Source organism: Myiozetetes cayanensis, unplaced genomic scaffold (genome assembly GCF_022539395.1).
Source record: "Myiozetetes cayanensis isolate MyiCay16 unplaced genomic scaffold, myiCay2020 scf100, whole genome shotgun sequence".
Lineage (NCBI taxonomy): Eukaryota > Metazoa > Chordata > Aves > Passeriformes > Tyrannidae > Myiozetetes > Myiozetetes cayanensis.
The window spans coordinates 41,265-58,289 of NW_026086606.1; the positions used below are offsets into that span (position 1 = coordinate 41,265).

The 17,025-nt window shown below is 62.7% G+C and overlaps 2 protein-coding genes across 4 annotated transcripts; both read right to left on the reverse strand.

Moving 5' to 3' along the window:
• Window positions 1-6,305: 6,305 nt before the first annotated feature.
• Window positions 6,306-13,366, reverse strand: AP1S1 (adaptor related protein complex 1 subunit sigma 1). 3 transcript variants are annotated; one of them, XM_050305862.1, is made up of 6 exons: window positions 13,283-13,366; window positions 13,126-13,172; window positions 10,115-10,293; window positions 8,906-9,014; window positions 7,483-7,620; window positions 6,306-6,359 (listed from the first exon to the last, which is right to left on the reverse strand). In XM_050305862.1, exons 1-6 carry the CDS (start codon window positions 13,350-13,352, stop codon window positions 6,312-6,314), a joined length of 591 nt encoding a protein of 196 aa, XP_050161819.1. In that variant the 5' UTR covers window positions 13,353-13,366; the 3' UTR covers window positions 6,306-6,311. The 3 variants fall into 3 exon arrangements, with proteins under 3 accessions (XP_050161819.1, XP_050161820.1, XP_050161821.1); XM_050305863.1 differs by lacking the exons at window positions 13,126-13,172; window positions 13,283-13,366 and adding an exon at window positions 11,714-11,765; XM_050305864.1 differs by lacking the exons at window positions 13,126-13,172; window positions 13,283-13,366 and adding an exon at window positions 10,576-10,598.
• A 462-nt stretch (window positions 13,367-13,828) lies between these two features.
• On the reverse strand, window positions 13,829-16,483 carry LOC126634931 (mucin-3B-like). The gene is made up of 7 exons (XM_050305847.1): window positions 16,451-16,483; window positions 15,777-15,892; window positions 15,498-15,556; window positions 15,005-15,144; window positions 14,794-14,859; window positions 14,535-14,697; window positions 13,829-13,994 (listed from the first exon to the last, which is right to left on the reverse strand). Exons 3-7 carry the CDS (start codon window positions 15,554-15,556, stop codon window positions 13,829-13,831), a joined length of 594 nt encoding a protein of 197 aa, XP_050161804.1. The 5' UTR covers window positions 15,777-15,892; window positions 16,451-16,483.
• Window positions 16,484-17,025: the final 542 nt, after the last annotated feature.

The window sequence follows — 17,025 nt, forward strand, 5'->3', positions numbered from 1 at the left end:
GCCCCCATAGCCCCCCTGTACCCCAATAGCCCCCTGTGCCCCCATAGCCCCCTGCTAGCCCTCTACTAGCCCCATAGCCCCCTGTACCCCCAATAGCCCCCTGTGCCCCCATAGCCCTCTAGACCCCCCACAGCCCCTGTGCCCCCCACAACCCCCTGTTGCCCCCATAGCCCCCTCTAGACCCCCACAGCCCCTCTGTGCCCCCATAGCCCCCTGTGCCCCCCATAGCCCCTCTGCAGACCCCATGCCCCACAGCCTCCTGCCCCTCAGCCCCCCATAGCCCCCTGTGCCCCCATAGCTCCCTTCTAGACCCTTCCCACAGCCCCTCTGTGCCCCCCATAGCCCCCTGTGCCCCCATAGCCCTCTGTGCCCCCATAGCCCCCTCTAGACCCCCACAGCCCCCTTCTAGGCCCCCATAGCCCCCTGTGCCCCCCCGGCCCGGCCGCGCCGCCGCCGATCCATGACTCACCCCCTCCCCCAAAGTGCCCCCAGGGGTGGGGAGGGTCGGAGCTCCATAAGGGCCCCCCTCCCCCCAAACAGCTGCATTGGTGAGTCACCTCCGCCCGCAGTGCTGGGGGGGGCACCTATGGGGGGGCCTATGGAGGCCTGGGGGGGGCTGGGGGGGCTGGAGATCCAGGGGGACCTATGGAGAGACCTATGGATCCCCAGGAACCTATGGAGAGACCTATGGATCTATTGGGAACCTATAGAGAGACCTATGGATCTCTAGGGACCTATAGAGAGACCTATGGATCTATGGGAACCTATAGAGAGACCTATGGATCTGGTGGGGACCTATAGAGAGACCTATGGAGTGGTGGGGGCCTGGAACCCATGGAGTGACCTATGGATCTCTAGGGACCTGGAGAGAGCCATGGATTGCTGGGGACCTATAGAAACCCACAGAGGGACCTGTGGCTCTGTGGGGGACCCACAGGCAGACTTACAGATCCATAGGGACCTGTAGGGACCTATAGATCTGCAGGGACCTGGAGACACCCAGAGAGAGACCCAGAGATCTATAGGGACCCCATAGAGAGACCTGTGGATCTATAGGGACCCCATAGAGACCTATGGATCTATAGGGACCCCATAGAGACCTATGGATCTATAGGGACCCAGAGAGAGACCTGTGGATCTATAGGGACCCAGAGAGAGACCTGTGGATCTATAGGGGCCCTATAGGGACCTGTGGGGGGACCCCCAGAGACAGATCCATAGGGGTGCCTCGAGGGCAGGGCCGTGTGGGAGCTCTGCCCACACCCCCAGAGACCCACGGGCAGTGAGGGGGCTGTGGGGGCTCACACAGGCCCCTGTAGGGGCACCCAGGGGTCCTGTAGGGCCTGGGAGGTGTGTAGGAGTGTGGGGAGTGTGTGTGGGGTGTGTGGAGTGTGTGTGGGGTGTGTAGGGGCACGGGAGTGTCTGGGTGTGTAAGGGGTGTCTGGGTGTGAGTAGGGGGTGTGTAGGGGGTGTGTAGGGGCACGAGGGTGTCTGGGTGTGAGTAGGGGTGTAGAGGTGTGTAGGTGTAAGGTGGTAGGGTGTGTAAGATGTGTGTAGGTGTAGGGGGTGTGTGTAGGGGGTGTGTAGGGGCACGGGGGTGCCTGGGTGTGTAGGGGGTGTGTGGGGTGTGGGTGAGTGTGTAAGGTGCGTGTAGGAGTACAGAGGCTGTGTAAGGGCTGTGTAGGTGTAGGGGGTGTAGGTGTAGGAGGGTGTAAGGGTTGTGTAGGTGTGAGGGCTGTGTAGGTGTAGGAGGGGTGTGTAAGGGCTGTGTAGGTGTAGGGGGTGTGGGGGTGTGTAGGTGTAGAGGCTGTGTAGGTGAGGGGGGTGTGTAAGGGCTGTGTAGGTGTAGGGGAGGTGTGTAAGGGTTGTGTAGGTGTAGGGGAGTCTCTGGGGGGGTGTAGGGGTGTGTAGGGGCTGCGTGTGTAGGTGTTGGGGGTCTCCGTGTACGTCACACTGCACGTGCCCCCATCCCACCCCCCTCTCCATTCACCCTCTCCCCATTCATCTCATCCCCATTCATCCCCCTCCTCTCCATTCACCCCCCCTCTCCCCATTCAACCCCTCCCCATTCAGCTCCCCTCCATCTCCACCCCCTCCACTCATCCTCCTCCTGCCCCACCCAACCCCCAGCCCCATTCATACCCCCCCCAGCCCCACCCCATTCATCCCCCTCTCCACTCAACCCCCAGCCCCATTCAACCCCCCAGACCCATTCCATTGCTCCCCCAGTCCCATTCAACCCCCTAGCCCCATTCATTGCCCCCCCAGCCCCATTCAACCCCCCAGGCCCATTCATTCCCCCCAGCCCCATTCATTCGCCTCCCCCAGCCCCATTCATTGCCCCCCCAGCCCCTCCCCTGCCCATTCATCCCCCTCGTTCATTCATCCTGCCGTGCCGGGGGTTCTGCGCATGCGCACGGGCGGCCCCACCCTTTTTCCCGGGCCGGATTTTATGAATGGGCCATTGACGTCATCGGAGACCCCCACGTGGGCCCGCGCGTATAAAGGGGCGGAGCCGCGCTGTCCGCGGTGCTGAAGGGCGAGACGACGGCGAGACCACCGCGACCCCCTCCCCCTTCCCCCCTTCTCACCGCGACCCCCTTCCTCACCGCGACCCCTCCCGCCCCCTCCCCCTTCGGAACCCCCTCACCCTCCGCTTTCACTCGGATCCCCTTCCCCGCCCTCGCTGGGATCCTCTCACTGCATCCCCCTCCTCCACCGGGACCACCCCACTTCGAGCCCCCTCCCGCCTTTCTTCAGACCACCCCCTTTGGGACCCCCCGCCCCCAAGGCTGGAAGAAGGGGGACCCTCTGACTGCAGAGACGCCTCTGAGCCGGTAGTGCCCCTCCCCCCAGTTTGTATTTGGGGGAGGGGTTGAGTGAATCGCCCCTCCCCAGCGTGTTTTTTGGGAGGGGGAAGATTTATGGAGAGGGCAAAAGGGCTCTGGGGAGTGCTGGGAATTGAGGGGCAGCGGCAAAGGGGGTGGGTGTGAAAGGAGCTGGGGGGTGCGTGGGCGGGGGGAGGGGCGTGGTGTCCCCGGGGTGGGGGAGGTGTGATGCGCGTGGGTGCGGCCGTGGGGGTGTTCCCGGCAGGGGAGGGTGGTTTGGGATGGGGAGGGGGGGATGCGCACGTGTCGGGGGTTGGGGAGGGTGGGACTGCGCGTGTCACACCGAGGGGGTGGGGGAGCGTGTCTGTGTGTGCGTTCCGTGCGTGTTCTGTGTGTGCACGTGTGTTCTATGTGTGCACATGTGTGTTCTGTGTGTTCTCTGTGTGTGCACATGTGTGTTCTGTGTGTGTTCTGTGTGTGTTCTGTGTGTGCACGTGTGTGTTCTGTGTGTGCACGTGTGTTCTATGTGTGTTCTGTGTGTTCTGTGTGTGTTCTATGTGTGCACATGTGTGTTCTGTGTGTGCACGTGTGTTCTGTGTGTGTTCTGTGTGTGTGTTCTGTGTTCCCTGGGTGTTCCATGTATGTGTGTTCCGTGTGTGTGTGTTCTGGGTGCGCGTGTGTGAGTGCACACGTGTGTTCCTCTGTGTGTGTTCCCTAGGGCTGTGCACACGTGTGTGTGTGTTGTGTGTGTTGTGTGTGTGTTCCGTGTGTGTTCCCTGCATATCTGTGTTCCGTGTGTTCCCTGTGTGTGTTCTCTGTGCTCACACGTGTGTGTTCTGTGTGTGTCCCCGGGGCTTTGACATCGAGGGGGTGTCACCACACCCCGGCAGGGGGGGTTCTGTGTGTGTGTGTGTGTGGGGGGGTGACCCCCAAAATTAAAGATCACCCTCCCCTCACCCCCAACCCCCTCCCCTTTCCAGGCGCCATGACGACCCCCCGCGCCCCCTCCGCAGCGCCGCCCTCCTGCTCTCCATCAGCCTCCTGGTCCAGAGCCGCCCCCAGCCCTCCCCTGCCGCCGCTGCCCCCGGCAGCCCCCACCGCGCCGGGGCCCCCGCCCTCCCCTCCGTCCCCCGGCGCCCCCGGGCCCCCAGGCCCCGCACGGGCTCGCCAGCGCTCGGCGGGGCCGGCGCCGCTCGGGGGTCGCAGCGCTCGGTGCTGGAGGAGCTGGAGGAGCTGGGCCGGCTCCGCGCCGAGGCCAAGCGGGACCGGCAGCGGGACCGCGAGCGGGAGCGGGACGGGGGCTGGCCCAGCTCCCGGCAGCTCCGGCAGCAGCAGAGCCTCGAGCACCGCCTGCTCGAGCGGCGCTACGAGGAGCTGGCCGAGAGCCGGCGCCAGGCCCAGGCCGCCCGCAAGGCCGCGGCCGAGGAGGAGCGCCTGGCGGACCTGGCCTCCGACCTCCTGCTCCGCTACCTCCTGAGGGGCCCCGGCGCCGCCGCCGTGGCCGAGGACAAGCGCTCGGAGGAGGAGGAGGGTGAGGAAGAGGAAGGAGGCAGCGACGAAGGGCTGGAGGCCAACGGGTTGGACGGCGGCGACGAAGACGACGGCGGGTTCGGCGTCGACGGCGGGTTCGGCCTGGAGGGCGACTTCAAGGGCAACGGGGGCTTCAAGGGCAACGGGGGCTTCAAGGGCAACGGGTTTGAGCTCAGCGATGACCTGGAGGACAACGGGGACTTCTTGGGCAACGGGGGCTTCAAGGGCAGCTACAAGGCCAAGGACAGGGGGTTTGACCCCAGCAACGACGACTTTGGGGCCAACGAGGTCTTCAAGGTCAACCGGCGCTTCAAGGTCAAGGGCGGCGACGACTTCGGGGGCAACGGGGGCTTCAAGGTCCGGGGGGGCTACGACGGCGACCTGGAGGGCAACGGGGACTTCAAGGCCAGGGGGGGCTACGAGGACGACCCGGAGGGCAACGGGGGCTCGGAGGACAACGAGATCCTCCCGCTGCCGAGGGGCGACCGGGTGGTGCCTCCGTGGGGCAGCCGGGTCCCCAACGAGCTGCCGGGGAGCTCCAGCGAGCTCGGGGGGGTCTCCAGCGAGACCCCCTCCCCCCAGGACCCGGCCGAGGTGGACGACCTGGACCCCGGGACCATCGACCAGCTGATCGAGCTGTCCAGCAGGCTCCACCTGCCCGCCGACGACGTGGTGGACATCATCCACGACGTGGAGCAGAAGAGGAAGGAGGAGGCGGCCGTGGGGGCCCCCCCGAGGCTGATCCGGCCCCCCCCGGCGCCGCCCCGGCCCCGCAGCCGCCCCCCGCCCTCCACCAGCTGCCGGGAAGGACTTTCGTGCCGCCCCCGCCCCGGTGCCCCCCGCCCCTGAGGGATCGGGAGCTGCAGAATTACCTGGAGAGGGTTTTGGGACCCCCCCGCGGGGGTATCCGTGACCCCAACACCCCCACCCCAAATCCGGGACACCCCCGCCCCTCCCAGCCTGCTCGTATGTTCGCCCCCCCAGTCCCAGTCCTGACTCGTGGCCACCAGTTTGGTCCTCCTGGTTCGTCCCAGTTCGTCCCAGTTTCGCCTGTAGAGTCCCCCCCAAACCCCGAGTCTCATGGTTGTTCTTCCCACCCTCAGAGCCCCCCCGCCCAGTTCTCCCAGTTCCAGCTCCAGAACCCTCCCAGTTCCCCCAGTCCCAGCTTCAACCCCCTCCCCTCCCAGCTCCAGTTCCCTCCCAGTGCCCCCCAGTCCCTCCCAGTGCCCCCCGCGGGGGGGTTGGGTGTAAATAACCCCCCAATCACTAATTTTGCTATCGAATAAAAGCGACTATTTTAGTACGAGTTACTCTCGTTATTTTGGGGGGCGGAGGGGGCTGCCCTCCTGTCCCCCCCCACCCCGGGGCAAATTAACCCCTCCCAGGGGTAAATGACCCCCCCCGGGGGTAAAAAACCACCCCCGAGGGAAAATCCCCCAAATCAGTCCCCCCAAATCACTGAGCACAAGCTGAGTCTCCACAGGTTTTATTCCAAATTTGGGGGAGGGTGTTTGGTGGTCCCTTAATGAGGGGGGGGGGTCATAAAAAGGAGGGGGACCCTCCCCAGAGCTGTGACAACCCCCCCCTCCAAAAAAAAAGGCAGCTGAGGGTCTGTGCCCAGTTTTGGGGGGGTACCCACTTGTGACCCCCTCCCCAAAACAGAGGTGAAGGGAAGGGCACAGGGGCACCCCCCCTACCAAAATATTGGGGACCCCCCCTTAAATTGGGGACCCACCCCCAATAAATTGGGCCCCCAGCTATATATATATTTACAGTGGGGGGGTCATTTGGGGGGGGCGTGTCCCACCCCCCCCATCTCCTGGTGGTCTTCTCTGGGGGGGGGAAGGGGTTGGTCCCTTGTGGTTCCAGGGGGTGGGGTTGGGACACCCCCTAAAATTTTTGGGGGGGTCCCAACCCCCCCCAGCCTCCCTTCTCCTCCCAAAATTTGGGGAGCTATGCCAGCCCCATTTCCTCCAGGACACTCCGGGGGGATTCGTCCTCCTGGGGGAAAGGAAGGGGGTCAGGGTTTGGGGGGCATAAAGGGTGACACCTCCCCACCCCCAAAAAAGGCAAAGGGGTCCCTAGGGGTAAGGGGAGACACCCCCAAAAGGGGTGACCTTCTTCCCCCCTAAAGTGACACAGGGGGCTCGGGGGGTTAGGGGTAACCCCCAAAGAGACACTGGAGGGTCACCCCTTTATCCCCCCACCAGCCCCCTCCAAAAAGGAGTGACACCCCCAAAAGACACGTGGGGGGACACTGGGGTGTCACACGTGGGGACATGGGGGTGTCACATGCTGGGGGCACACGGGGGGTGTCACGTGGGGACATGGGGGTGTCACATGTTGAGGGGACATGGGGGACATGTGGGGACATGGGGGTGTCACATGCTGGGGCACACGGGGTGTCACATGGGGACATGGGGGGGTGTCACACGCTGGGGGGGTCCCCGGGGGGGGTCAGAGCCGTCACTGCAGCACTGGTGACTCATTTCCCTGCAGCAGCCGCAGTGACCCCCCCTATCCCCCACCCCCCACCCGCTGCAGCAAAAAGGGGGGGCCGGGGGGGGGTCCACGGCACAGTCTGGGGGTGGCTCTGGTGGTCCCCCCAACCCCCAGGTGTCCCATAAGGTCCATCATGACCCTGCTGGTCCCCACAACCCTCCTGGTGGTCCCACAATGACTCTGGTGGTCCCCCTGACCCACGGGTGGTCCCCCTGACCCACGGGTGGTCCCCCTGACCCATGGGTGGTCCCTCACCACTCTGGTGGTCCCCCTGACCCACGGGTGGTCCCCCTGACCCACGTGTGGTCCCTCACCACTCTGGTGGTCCCACAATGACTCTGGTGGTCCCCCTGACCCATGGGTGGTCCCTCATCACTCTGGTGGTCCCCACACCCCTGTGGGTGGTCCCTCACCACTCTGGTGGTCCCCCTGACCCACAGGTGGTCCCTCACCACTCTGGTGGTCCCCCTGACCCATGGGTGGTCCCCCTGACCCACGGGTGGTCCCTCACCACTCTGGTGGTCCCCACACCCCTGTGGGTGGTCCCCCTGACCCATGGGTGGTCCCTCACCACTCTGGTGGTCCCCACTTTCCCCCCTCCCCCCGGATTTGTCCCCCCCACCTCCTGCAGCAGGTCTGCCTGCTCGATGGCCTTGAGGACGCTCTTCTTGGAGGTGTCCTGGATCTCGCCCCCCATCACGAACTCGTCCAGGATGAAGTAGGCCTTCTCGAAGTTGAAGATGATGTCCAGCTCACACACCTGCCCAAGAGAACCCCCCCAGTTCAGGGGGAGGAGCTGGGAGGCTCCTGGTGGCACTTGGGGTGTCCCCGGGGGTGTCCCTGGTGCCCTGGGGTGCCCCTGAGATGTCCCTGGTGCCCTGGAGGTGTCCCTGGTGCCCCTGGGGGTGTCCCTGAGATGTCCCTGGTGCCCTGGGGGTGTCCCTGGGGGTGTCCCTGAGATGTCCCTTGTCCCCTGGGGTACCCCTGGGGTGTCCCTGAGATGTCCCTGGTGCCCTGGGGGTGTCCCTGAGATGTTCCTGGTGCCCTGGGGTGCCCCTGGGGTGTCCCTGAGATGTCCCTGGTGCCCTGGGGGTGCCCCTGGTGCCCTGGGGGTGTCCCTGAGGTGTCCCTGGTGCCCCTGGGGGTGTCCCTGGGGTGTCCCTGGGGGTGTCCCTGGTGCCCTGGGGTGTCCCTGGGGTGCCCCTGAGATGTCCCTGGTGCCCTGGGGGTGCCCCTGAGATGTCCCTGGTAACCCTGGAGGTGTCCCTGGTGCCCTGGGGTGTCCCTGGTGCCCTGGGGGTGTCCCTGGTGCCCTGGGGGTGTCCCTGAGATGTCCCTGGTGTCCCTGGGGGTGTCCCTGGGGTGCCCCTGGGGTGTCCCTGAGATGTCCCTGAGATGTCCCTGGTCCCTGGGGGTGTCCCTGGGGTGTCCCTGGTGCCCTGGGGGTGTCCCTGGAGGTGTCCCTGGGGTGCCCCTGAGATGTCCCTGGTGCCCTGGGGTATCCCTGAGATGTCCCTGGTGCCTGGGGGTGTCCCTGGGGGTGTCCCTGGAGATGTCCCTGGAGTCCCGGGGGTGTCCCTGGTCCCCTGGGGTGTCCCTGGGGTGTCCCTGGTGCCCTGGGGTGCCCCTGGGGTGTCCCTGAGATGTCCCTGGTGTCCCTGGGGTGTCCCTGGTGCCCTGGGGGTGTCCCTGAGATGTCCCTGGTGCCCTGGGGGTGTCCCTGGTGCCCCTGGGATGTCCCTGGTGCCCCTGGGGTGTCCCTGGGGTGTCCCTGAGGTGTCCCTGAGATGTCCCTGGTGCCCTGGGGTACCCCTGAGATGTCCCTGGAGTCCTGGGGTGTCCCTGAGATGTCCCTTGGGGGTGTCCCTGAGATGTCCCTGGTCCCCTGGGGTGTCCCTGGGGTGTCCCTGGTGCCCTGGGGTGCCCCTGGTGCCCTGGGGATGTCCCTGGTGCCCTGGGGGTGTCCCTGGTGCCCCTGGGGTGTCCCTGGTGCCCTGGGGGTGTCCCTGGGGGTGTTGTTGGTGCCCCTGGTGCCCCCCACTCACGCTGCCGAAGTACTTGTCGAGCAGCTCGACGTAGCGGTGGATCAGCTCCAGGGTGATCAGCTCGTTGTCCTGGCCCTCGATGGCGCAGCAGAAGTACAGGCTGGCGTACCTGGGGGGGCCAAATCCGGGCTGGGGGGGCTCCTGGACCCCCCAAAACCCGCCAGGGGATGGGGGGGTGTCCACCAGGACCCCCCAAAGGTGAGGGGGTTGCGCCCACCGTGGCCAACCCAACCTGGGGTCTCGGGAGGGGTCAAAGCGGACCTGGGGGGGGCCCAAAATTGGGAGGGGATTTTTTTGGGGGGAGAGAAGGTGGAATTTTGAGGTGGGAGAAGATGGATTTTTGGGAAGAAAAGGGGGATTTTTTTTTTTTGCGGGGCAGGGGGGAGAAGGTGGAATTTTGGGTGGAAAAGGCGGATTTTCAGGGAAAAAAAGCGGGCTTTTTGGGGGGGAGAAACGGTGTTTTCTGGGGGGAGGAAAAAGGTGGATATTTTGGGCAGAAGGTGGAATTTTAGGGAAAAGGGTTTTTTTTTTTTGGAAAAAGGTGGATCTTTCGGTGGAAAAGGTGAATTTTTAGGGAAAAGGGTGGGTTTTTAGGTCGAAAAGGTGGATTTGGGGGAAGAAAGTGGATTTTCTCAAGGGAAGTGTTGGAACTTTAGGTGGAACAGGTGAATTTTGGGTGGGAAAGGTGGATTTTGGAAAGGTGGGGGTTTTTGGGGGAAAAATAAGCTTTTTTTTGTGGGAAAGCCTCTTTTTTTGGTGGAAAACCCACTTTTTTATGGAAAATGCTTTTTTTTTTCTTTTTGTGGAAAATCCGCTTTTCTGGTGGGGAACCTCCTTTTTTAGTGGAAAAGCTCCTTTTTTGCCGGGAAATCTGTTTTTTTTAGGGGGGGGCAAATACACTTTTTTGAATGCAAAATCTCCTTTTTTTTTTTTTAATGGGAAATCTGCTTTTTTTTTTTTTAAATTTTTTTGAGGCAAAGACCTTTTTTTTTTTTTGGTTTTTTTTTGGAAAACCCCTCTTTTTCTGATTGCCAATCCTCTTCTCTCCTCTGCAAGCCGCATCCTCTTCAAACAAACTCATTTTTGGGGGAGATAAAAACCCTTTTTTGTTTTTTTTTTTATCACTTTTTTGATGTAAAAAGCGCACGTGGTTTTTTTTTTTTTAAATCACCATTTTTTTTTTTTTTTGCAGGGCAGAGGGGGCTTCACCTCTTGTAGACCACCTTGAGGTCCCTCCACTCGAGGAAGCTGCACATTTTGGGTTTCCGGGCCAGCACCACCTGCATGAGCTCCCGCACCATCTTCTTCTTGTCCTTGTCAGCCGTGGCCAGGTACCACTTCTGCAGCCTCAGCTTCCCCTGGCGGCTGAACAGCAGCATGAACCGCATCTGGGGAAAATTGGGGGGGTTTGGGGGATTTAGGGGCAGTTTGGGGTTCTGGTACCACTTCTGCAGCCTCAGCTTCCCTGGCGGCTGAACAGCAGCATGAACCGCATCTGGGGGAAATTGGGGAGTTGAGAGGGTTGGGAGCATTTGGGAGGAGAAGTTTGGGGGTTTTGGGGGCAGTCCGGGGTTGGAGGGAGTTTGGGGGGATTTGGGGGCACTTTAGGGGATTTGGGGGTTTAGGGGATTTGGGGGCAGTTTGGGGTCACAGAGTGGGGGTTCTGGTACCACTTCTGCAGCCTCAGTTTCCCTTGGTGGCTGAACAGCAGCTGAACCACATCTGGGGAAAATTGGGGGTTTGGGGAGCAGTTGGGGGGATTTGGGGGAATTGGGGAATTTGAGAGGGTTTGGGAGAAGTTTGGGGGCATTTGGGGGCAGTTTAGGGGATTTGGGGTCACAGAGTGGGGGTTCTGGTACCACTTCTGCAGCCTCAGCTTCCTTGGCGGCTGAACAGCAGCATGAACCGCATCTGGGGGGAAATTGGGGGGTTGGGGGGGCAGTTTGGGGGATTTGGGGAATTTGAGAGGGTTTGGGAGAAGTTTGGGGGATTTGGGGCAGTTTGGGGGTTCTGGTACCACTTCTGCAGCCTCAGCTTCCCTTGGCGGCTGAACAGCAGCTGGAACCGCATCTGGGGGTGGGGGGAAATTGGGGGGGTTTGAGAGGGTTTAGGGGTTGGAGGATTTGGGAGAAGTTTGTGGGGATTTGGGGCAGTTTGGGGAGTTTGAGGCTTTGGGGGCGGTTTAGGGATTTGGGGTCACAGAGTGGGGGTTCAGGTACCCCTTGTGCAACCTCAGCTTCCCCTTGGCAGCTGAACAGCAGCTGGAACTGCATCTGTGCCACATCGGGGGTCAATTGGGGGATTTGGGGGCAGTTCGGGAGTTTGAGGGGATTTGGGGAGGATTTGGGGGATTTAGCAGTTTGGGGGCAGTTTGGGGGGCATTTGGGGGCAGTTTGGGGGATTTGGGGCAGAGGATTTGTGGGGATTTGGGAGCGACACATTGGGGGATTTGGGGGCAGTTTGGGGGATTTGGGGGAGTTTGGGGGATTTGGGGGCAGTTTGGGGGGATTTGGGGGCACTTTGGGGGAGTTTGTGGGCAGTTTGGGGCGATTTGTGGGGTATTTGAGGGCAGTTTGGGGGATTTGGGGGCACTTTGGGGGGATTTGGGGGTATTTGGGGGCAGTTTGGGGTCACGGAGTGGGGGGTTCAGGTACCCCTTGTGCAGCCTCAGTTTCCCCTGGCGGTTGAACAGCAGCTGGACCCGCATGCTCCGGGGTCAGAGGTCAAAGGTCACACCGCGGATCACGACCCCCGCGCACCACGTGACCTCCCGTCACGTGACTCTCCCCGATTCCCCCCCAAACTCACCATAGCGCCGTGTCCCGGGGCGCGGCCTCGGCCGGAGCCGCGGCCGGGGGTCCCGGGGATCGGGGGAGTCCCGGAGGGTCCCGGGGTCCGGGGGCCGGACGGGGCCGCTCCGGCAGCGCCGCGCCGGGGCCGCCGCTTCTGGTGTGACGTCACCGCGCACGGTGCGCCGCTTCCGGTTTGGGCAGGGCTGAGGGCTTGGGGGCGGGGCTTGTCGTCAAGGCAACCGCAGGGGGTGTGGTTTGTCCTCAGGGCAATGGAGAGGGACTTCCGGGAAGGGGGCGTGGTCTGTCGCTATGGACACGGGCGGAGAGTGGGCTGTTACCATGGCAACGGAGGGGTGTGGTCTGTTGTCACGGCAACAGGAGAGTGAGCGTCCAATCACCGAGGACGCAGAGAGGGGTTCCCAGTAGAAGGGGGCGTGGCCTGTCGCCAAGGGAGCGGCCGGTTGCCAAGGCGACGGGAGGGGTGTGGCCTGTTGTTATGGCAACATGAGGAGTCCGGCGGAGGGACCGGGCGCTGTCGTCAAGGCAACAGAGAGAGGCCGTGACCCCACGACCCCCATGGCGGTTTGTCCCCCTCCCCAGGTCGACACTTGGGTGGTCCCAGTACAAACCAGTAGCTCCAGGAGTCTTTGGAAGGACTTTATTGGGGACAGTTTGGGGGTCCAGCCCCGTGGTTTGAGGGGTGAGGGGGGGGTCTCACCCTTGAATTTGGGGGAGGGGGAGGGGATGACCTTGGAGAGGGGTGATGGCCCGAAAGTGCTGTTGGGTGGGAGGTGACCACCCTAAATTGGGGTCACCCCCCCAAATTGGGGTCACCACCCTAAATTGGGGTCACCATCCTAAAAGTGGGGAACCTGACCCTAAAAATGGGGTCACTAACCCACCCAAAATGGTGGGGGAGGGGTGAGGAGGACGATGACTTTGGTGATGATAACGATGGTGACCATGAGGATGACGACAATGATGGTGTTATCACGACATTCATGATGGCGATGACGATGATGATGACGATGACGATGACGATGACGATGACGATGACGATGACGATGACGATGACGATGACGATGACGATGACGATGACGATGACGATGACGATGACGATGATGATGATGATGACGATGCTGATGATGATGACGATGACGATGACGATGACGATGACGATGATGATGATGATGATGATGATGATGATGATGATGACGATGACGATGACGACAGCCCCGTGGCGGGAATCCCCTCCCCGTTGCCTCAGAACTCCGTGACGATCTCCCTCGGCCTCGGGATCCGCATCTGCCGGGGACGTGTCAGCCCCGGAGGGAACGACCCCACCGGGGGAAGATTTGGGGGAGGGAGGGGGTTGTCCCCACCCCTCCCCACCCCTCCCCACCCCCCAAACACCCCCCCCGCACTCACCGGCGCCCACAAGTCCAACACATCACGGTCGTCCTCCAGCTGAGCTCCTGTGGGACACAGGGGATGGGGAGGAGGAGGGGGGTCAGGGTGGGCACAAATCCATGCCCCCACCCAGGGGGTCACCAGAGACACCCCACAGCCCCACAGACCCCCCAACCTTGGTTGCGGAAGGCGAAGCTGCCCGGGCGGTCCCACTCCTCGCTGCTGTCCTGGTACCACTGCTCCATCACCGGTTGCTGCCTGAGGGACACGGAGGGGAGGTTAAAGTGGGGGTGGGAGGGGTCTCAGGGGGTCACCATCCCTGCCTGGAACCCCCCCTCACAAGTTCCTCCTCTCCCCCCTCCCAAGAAGGACCCTCCCACTCTGCTCCTGGTCCTTCCCACTCTCCCAGTATATCCCAGTCCATCCCAGTATATCCCAGTTCCCTCCTGGTACATCTCACTATACCGTAGTGCATCCCTGTACATCCCAATCTCCCCCCAGTCCATCCCAGGAGATCCCAGTATATCCCACTATACCCCAGTCCATCCCAGTATATCCCAATCCCCTCCCAGTCCACCCCAGTAGATCCCAGTCCCCTCCCAGTCCCTCCAAATCCCTGCCCAGTCCCTCCCAGTCTGCCCCAAGGAGCTCACCCAGGAACCACCCCAGGGGGGACACCCAGGGGTCAGACCCCCCCCAGTTTCTCTCCCCCGTCCCCCCCTTACCCCTGGGACCGGCGGGACCTCCGTGCCAGGGCCAGGAGGACGGCCAGGACGACCACGGTGACGGCCAGGACGGCCACGGCCACGCCCAGGCCCACGCCCAGCTTGCTGACCCTCGACCTGCAGCGGCTGTCCTGGTACCAGTACAGGTTGGTGTCCTCACAGCTGGGGAGGGGGGGGACAGGGGGGTGAACCCCAAGCTGGGACCACCAGAAGAAACCACCAACCCCTCCCCGCTCCCCCCACAACCCGACCGTGCAGCGTCTTTGGGAGAAAGATCCTGCTGGAACCCCGGGGGGGTTTGGGGGTCGTGGAGAGCCACCAGGGGGGTGGATCCGTGTGGTCCACGATCTTCCTCCAACCCCGAGGGGTTTTCAGCCCAGGAGGTGACCATGGAGACCCCCCAGAAGGGCTGGATCATCCCCAAGACCCCCCTCCAAACCCTGAGGGGTTTTTAGCCCTTGGAAGGACCATGGAGACCCCCCCTAGAAGGGGTGGATCCATGAGGACCAAGATCCTCCTCCAGACCAGGGGGTTTTAGCCCAGGAGATGACCATGGAGATCCACCAGAAGGGCTGGATCATCCCCAAGACCCCCCTCCAACCCCGAGGGGTTTTAAGAACCACAGAGACCCCCCAGAAGGGCTGTATTTCTCCCCCCGGGACACCTTTAGGGGAGGAGGGAGGGGTCCCCTGGAGCCCTTACAAGCACTGGGGGCCTGTCCTGGTGAGCTGGCACCTGCCGCGGTGGCAGTCGATGGTGCTGGCGGTGCCCGGCGTGCAGTTGGACATGCAGGACACCCCCGAGCTCGTCAGGTTGGGGAAGAAGAACTCCTGGTACCCCTGAGGCGCCTGGCTCTGGCAATAGGCTGCAGAGAGGGACACAGCTCAGCTGGGGAGGGGGGAGGGGACCCTGGAGACCCCAAAACCGGGGTGGACCCCTCCCAGAGGGACCCCCTGCTCACCTTCCTTGTCGAATTGGAGTTGACCTTCCGAGACCGTGACTTGGGAGGAGTCAAAGCACAGGATGTCTGGAGCAGAGGGTAAATCAGGGTGTGTTGGGGGGGGGGGGTCACTCCCCAAATCCCCCTCCAGGGGCAGTCCCGGGTCGGGGGGGAGGTTGGGAAGGTGCCCCAAGGGTGTCCTGTCCCCCCTCCCCCCTAAACCCGCAGGTACCGTCGGTGCAGTTGAACTGCGTGACCCCCTCCTTGATCTTCTCCTGCACGTTGACCGTGATGTTGTGCAGCTTCTCCTGGCTCTGGGTGGTCACCAGCAGGGCCACGATGATGGTGTGACGGACCAGCACGCTGCCATTGCTTGGGGGGAGGGGGGGGGAAGGAAGAGCCAGGTTCAAAACACCCCTTTTTCCCAATGACCCCCACGACCCCCATGACCCCCCCCCTGCCGGCGCTTGTTTTGGGGAGGGAGGGGGTGAAAGCCAGAGCCTGGTTCCAAAACCCTCTTTTTCCCTCCCCAGAGGGATGACCCCGTTGCCCTCCCTGTTGCCTCCCCCTGCTGCCCCTCCCCTGCTGCCCTGCCCCATTGCCCCACCCCATTGCCCCACCCCCACTGCCCTGCCCTCATTGCCCCACCCCACTGCCCTGCCCCTGCTGCCCCGCCCCCATTGCCCCACCCCATTGCCCCTCCCACTGCCCCGCCCCGCACTCACAGGAGCTCCTGCACCTCGATGCCCTGGTAGCCCTCGATGTCCTTGTAGACCCTGTCCATCTGGAAGAGAGGAGGTCTCCGGGGGGGATCTTGGGAGGGGACCTCTTCCTCCTTCCCGCCTCCTGGACATCCCTCTTTGGAGGTGTCACCCCCACCCTCCACCCCCACCCTTCGAACAAACCCATCCTGGTGGAGCCAGAGGAGACCCCGAAGGACCTCCCGTGGGATGGATCCGGCTGCTCTGACCAGGAGATCCTGAGCCCGGGGGGGGGTCCTCTACCTGCTCAGTGAAGTTCTTGACGAACTCCTGGTAGGCAGGGGAGGAGCTGTCCCTGAGCTCCTCGGTGAAATCGCGGTTGGTGACGTGGAGCTCCACCGGCACCGTCCCGTTGGTCTCTGTCGAGAAGGGAAAGGACCAGGAGGTGGAGGAGATGGGATGGGCGTGGAGGAGATGGGATGGACCAGGACATGGAGGACATGGGATAGATCAGGATGTGGAGGAGATGGGATGGACAAGGACGTGGAGGACATGGGATGGACAGGGATGTGGAGGACATGGGATAGACTGGGATGTGGAGGAGATGGGATGGACCAGGATGTGGAGGAGATGGGATGGACCAGCACATGGAGGAGATGGGATGGACCTGGGATGGTACCCGGCTCCTCTGGGTGATCCCAGGATGGGCTGGGCCACTTCCCATCTCCCAGAGTCCCAAGTTGTGAAACCCAGGTGGATCCTACACCTGCCTCCCCCTCCGCGAGTAGAACCCTCAGGAACCATTCCCTCTTCCCAGATTTTTGAATCCCGTGGTTCTCCCGGACACGGCCACACTCCACCCTCCCCCACCCGTGGAGGACCCTCCCCAGCTCCTCCTGCTCCCCCACCAGTGGGAGAACATCCCAGTGCCCAAAACATCCCCCCACCAAAAAAAAACCCCAGCCCGGAATTCCTACTGGGCGTGGTCTCGATGGTGTCCACGACGTCCTGGCACCGCGTCCCAAAGAAGCCGGGCAGGCACTGGCACTGCCCGTCCACCCACGTGCCGTTGTTCAGGCAGGACCCTGCGGAAGGGGAGGTTGGTGGGAAAGGAGCAGGAAGACTCCCGGACATGGGAAAAAGAGGGAAGGCAGGGAAGAGAGGGAGGCGAGGTGGGAGATACCTGCAGTGGTGGTGGGGCCACGAGTGGTGGTGCTGGATCCCTCTGTAGGAGGAGTGTTGGGCTCCGTGGGTTCTTCTGTGGGTGGACTGTTGGGCTCCGTGGGTCCTTCTGTGGGAGGAGTGTTGGGCTCAGTGGGTTCTTCTGTGGGTGGAGTGTTGGGCTCCGTGGGTTCTTCTGTGGGTGGACTGTTGGGCTCCGTGGGTTCCTCAGTTGGAGGAGTGTTGGGCCCGTGGGTTCTTCTGTGGGTGGAGTGTTGGGTCTGTGTTCTCAGTTGGAGGAGTGTTGGGCTCCGTGGGTTCCTCAGTTGGAGGAGTGTTGGGCTCCGTGGGTTCTTCTGTGGGAGGAGTGTTGGGCTCCGTGGGTTCCTCA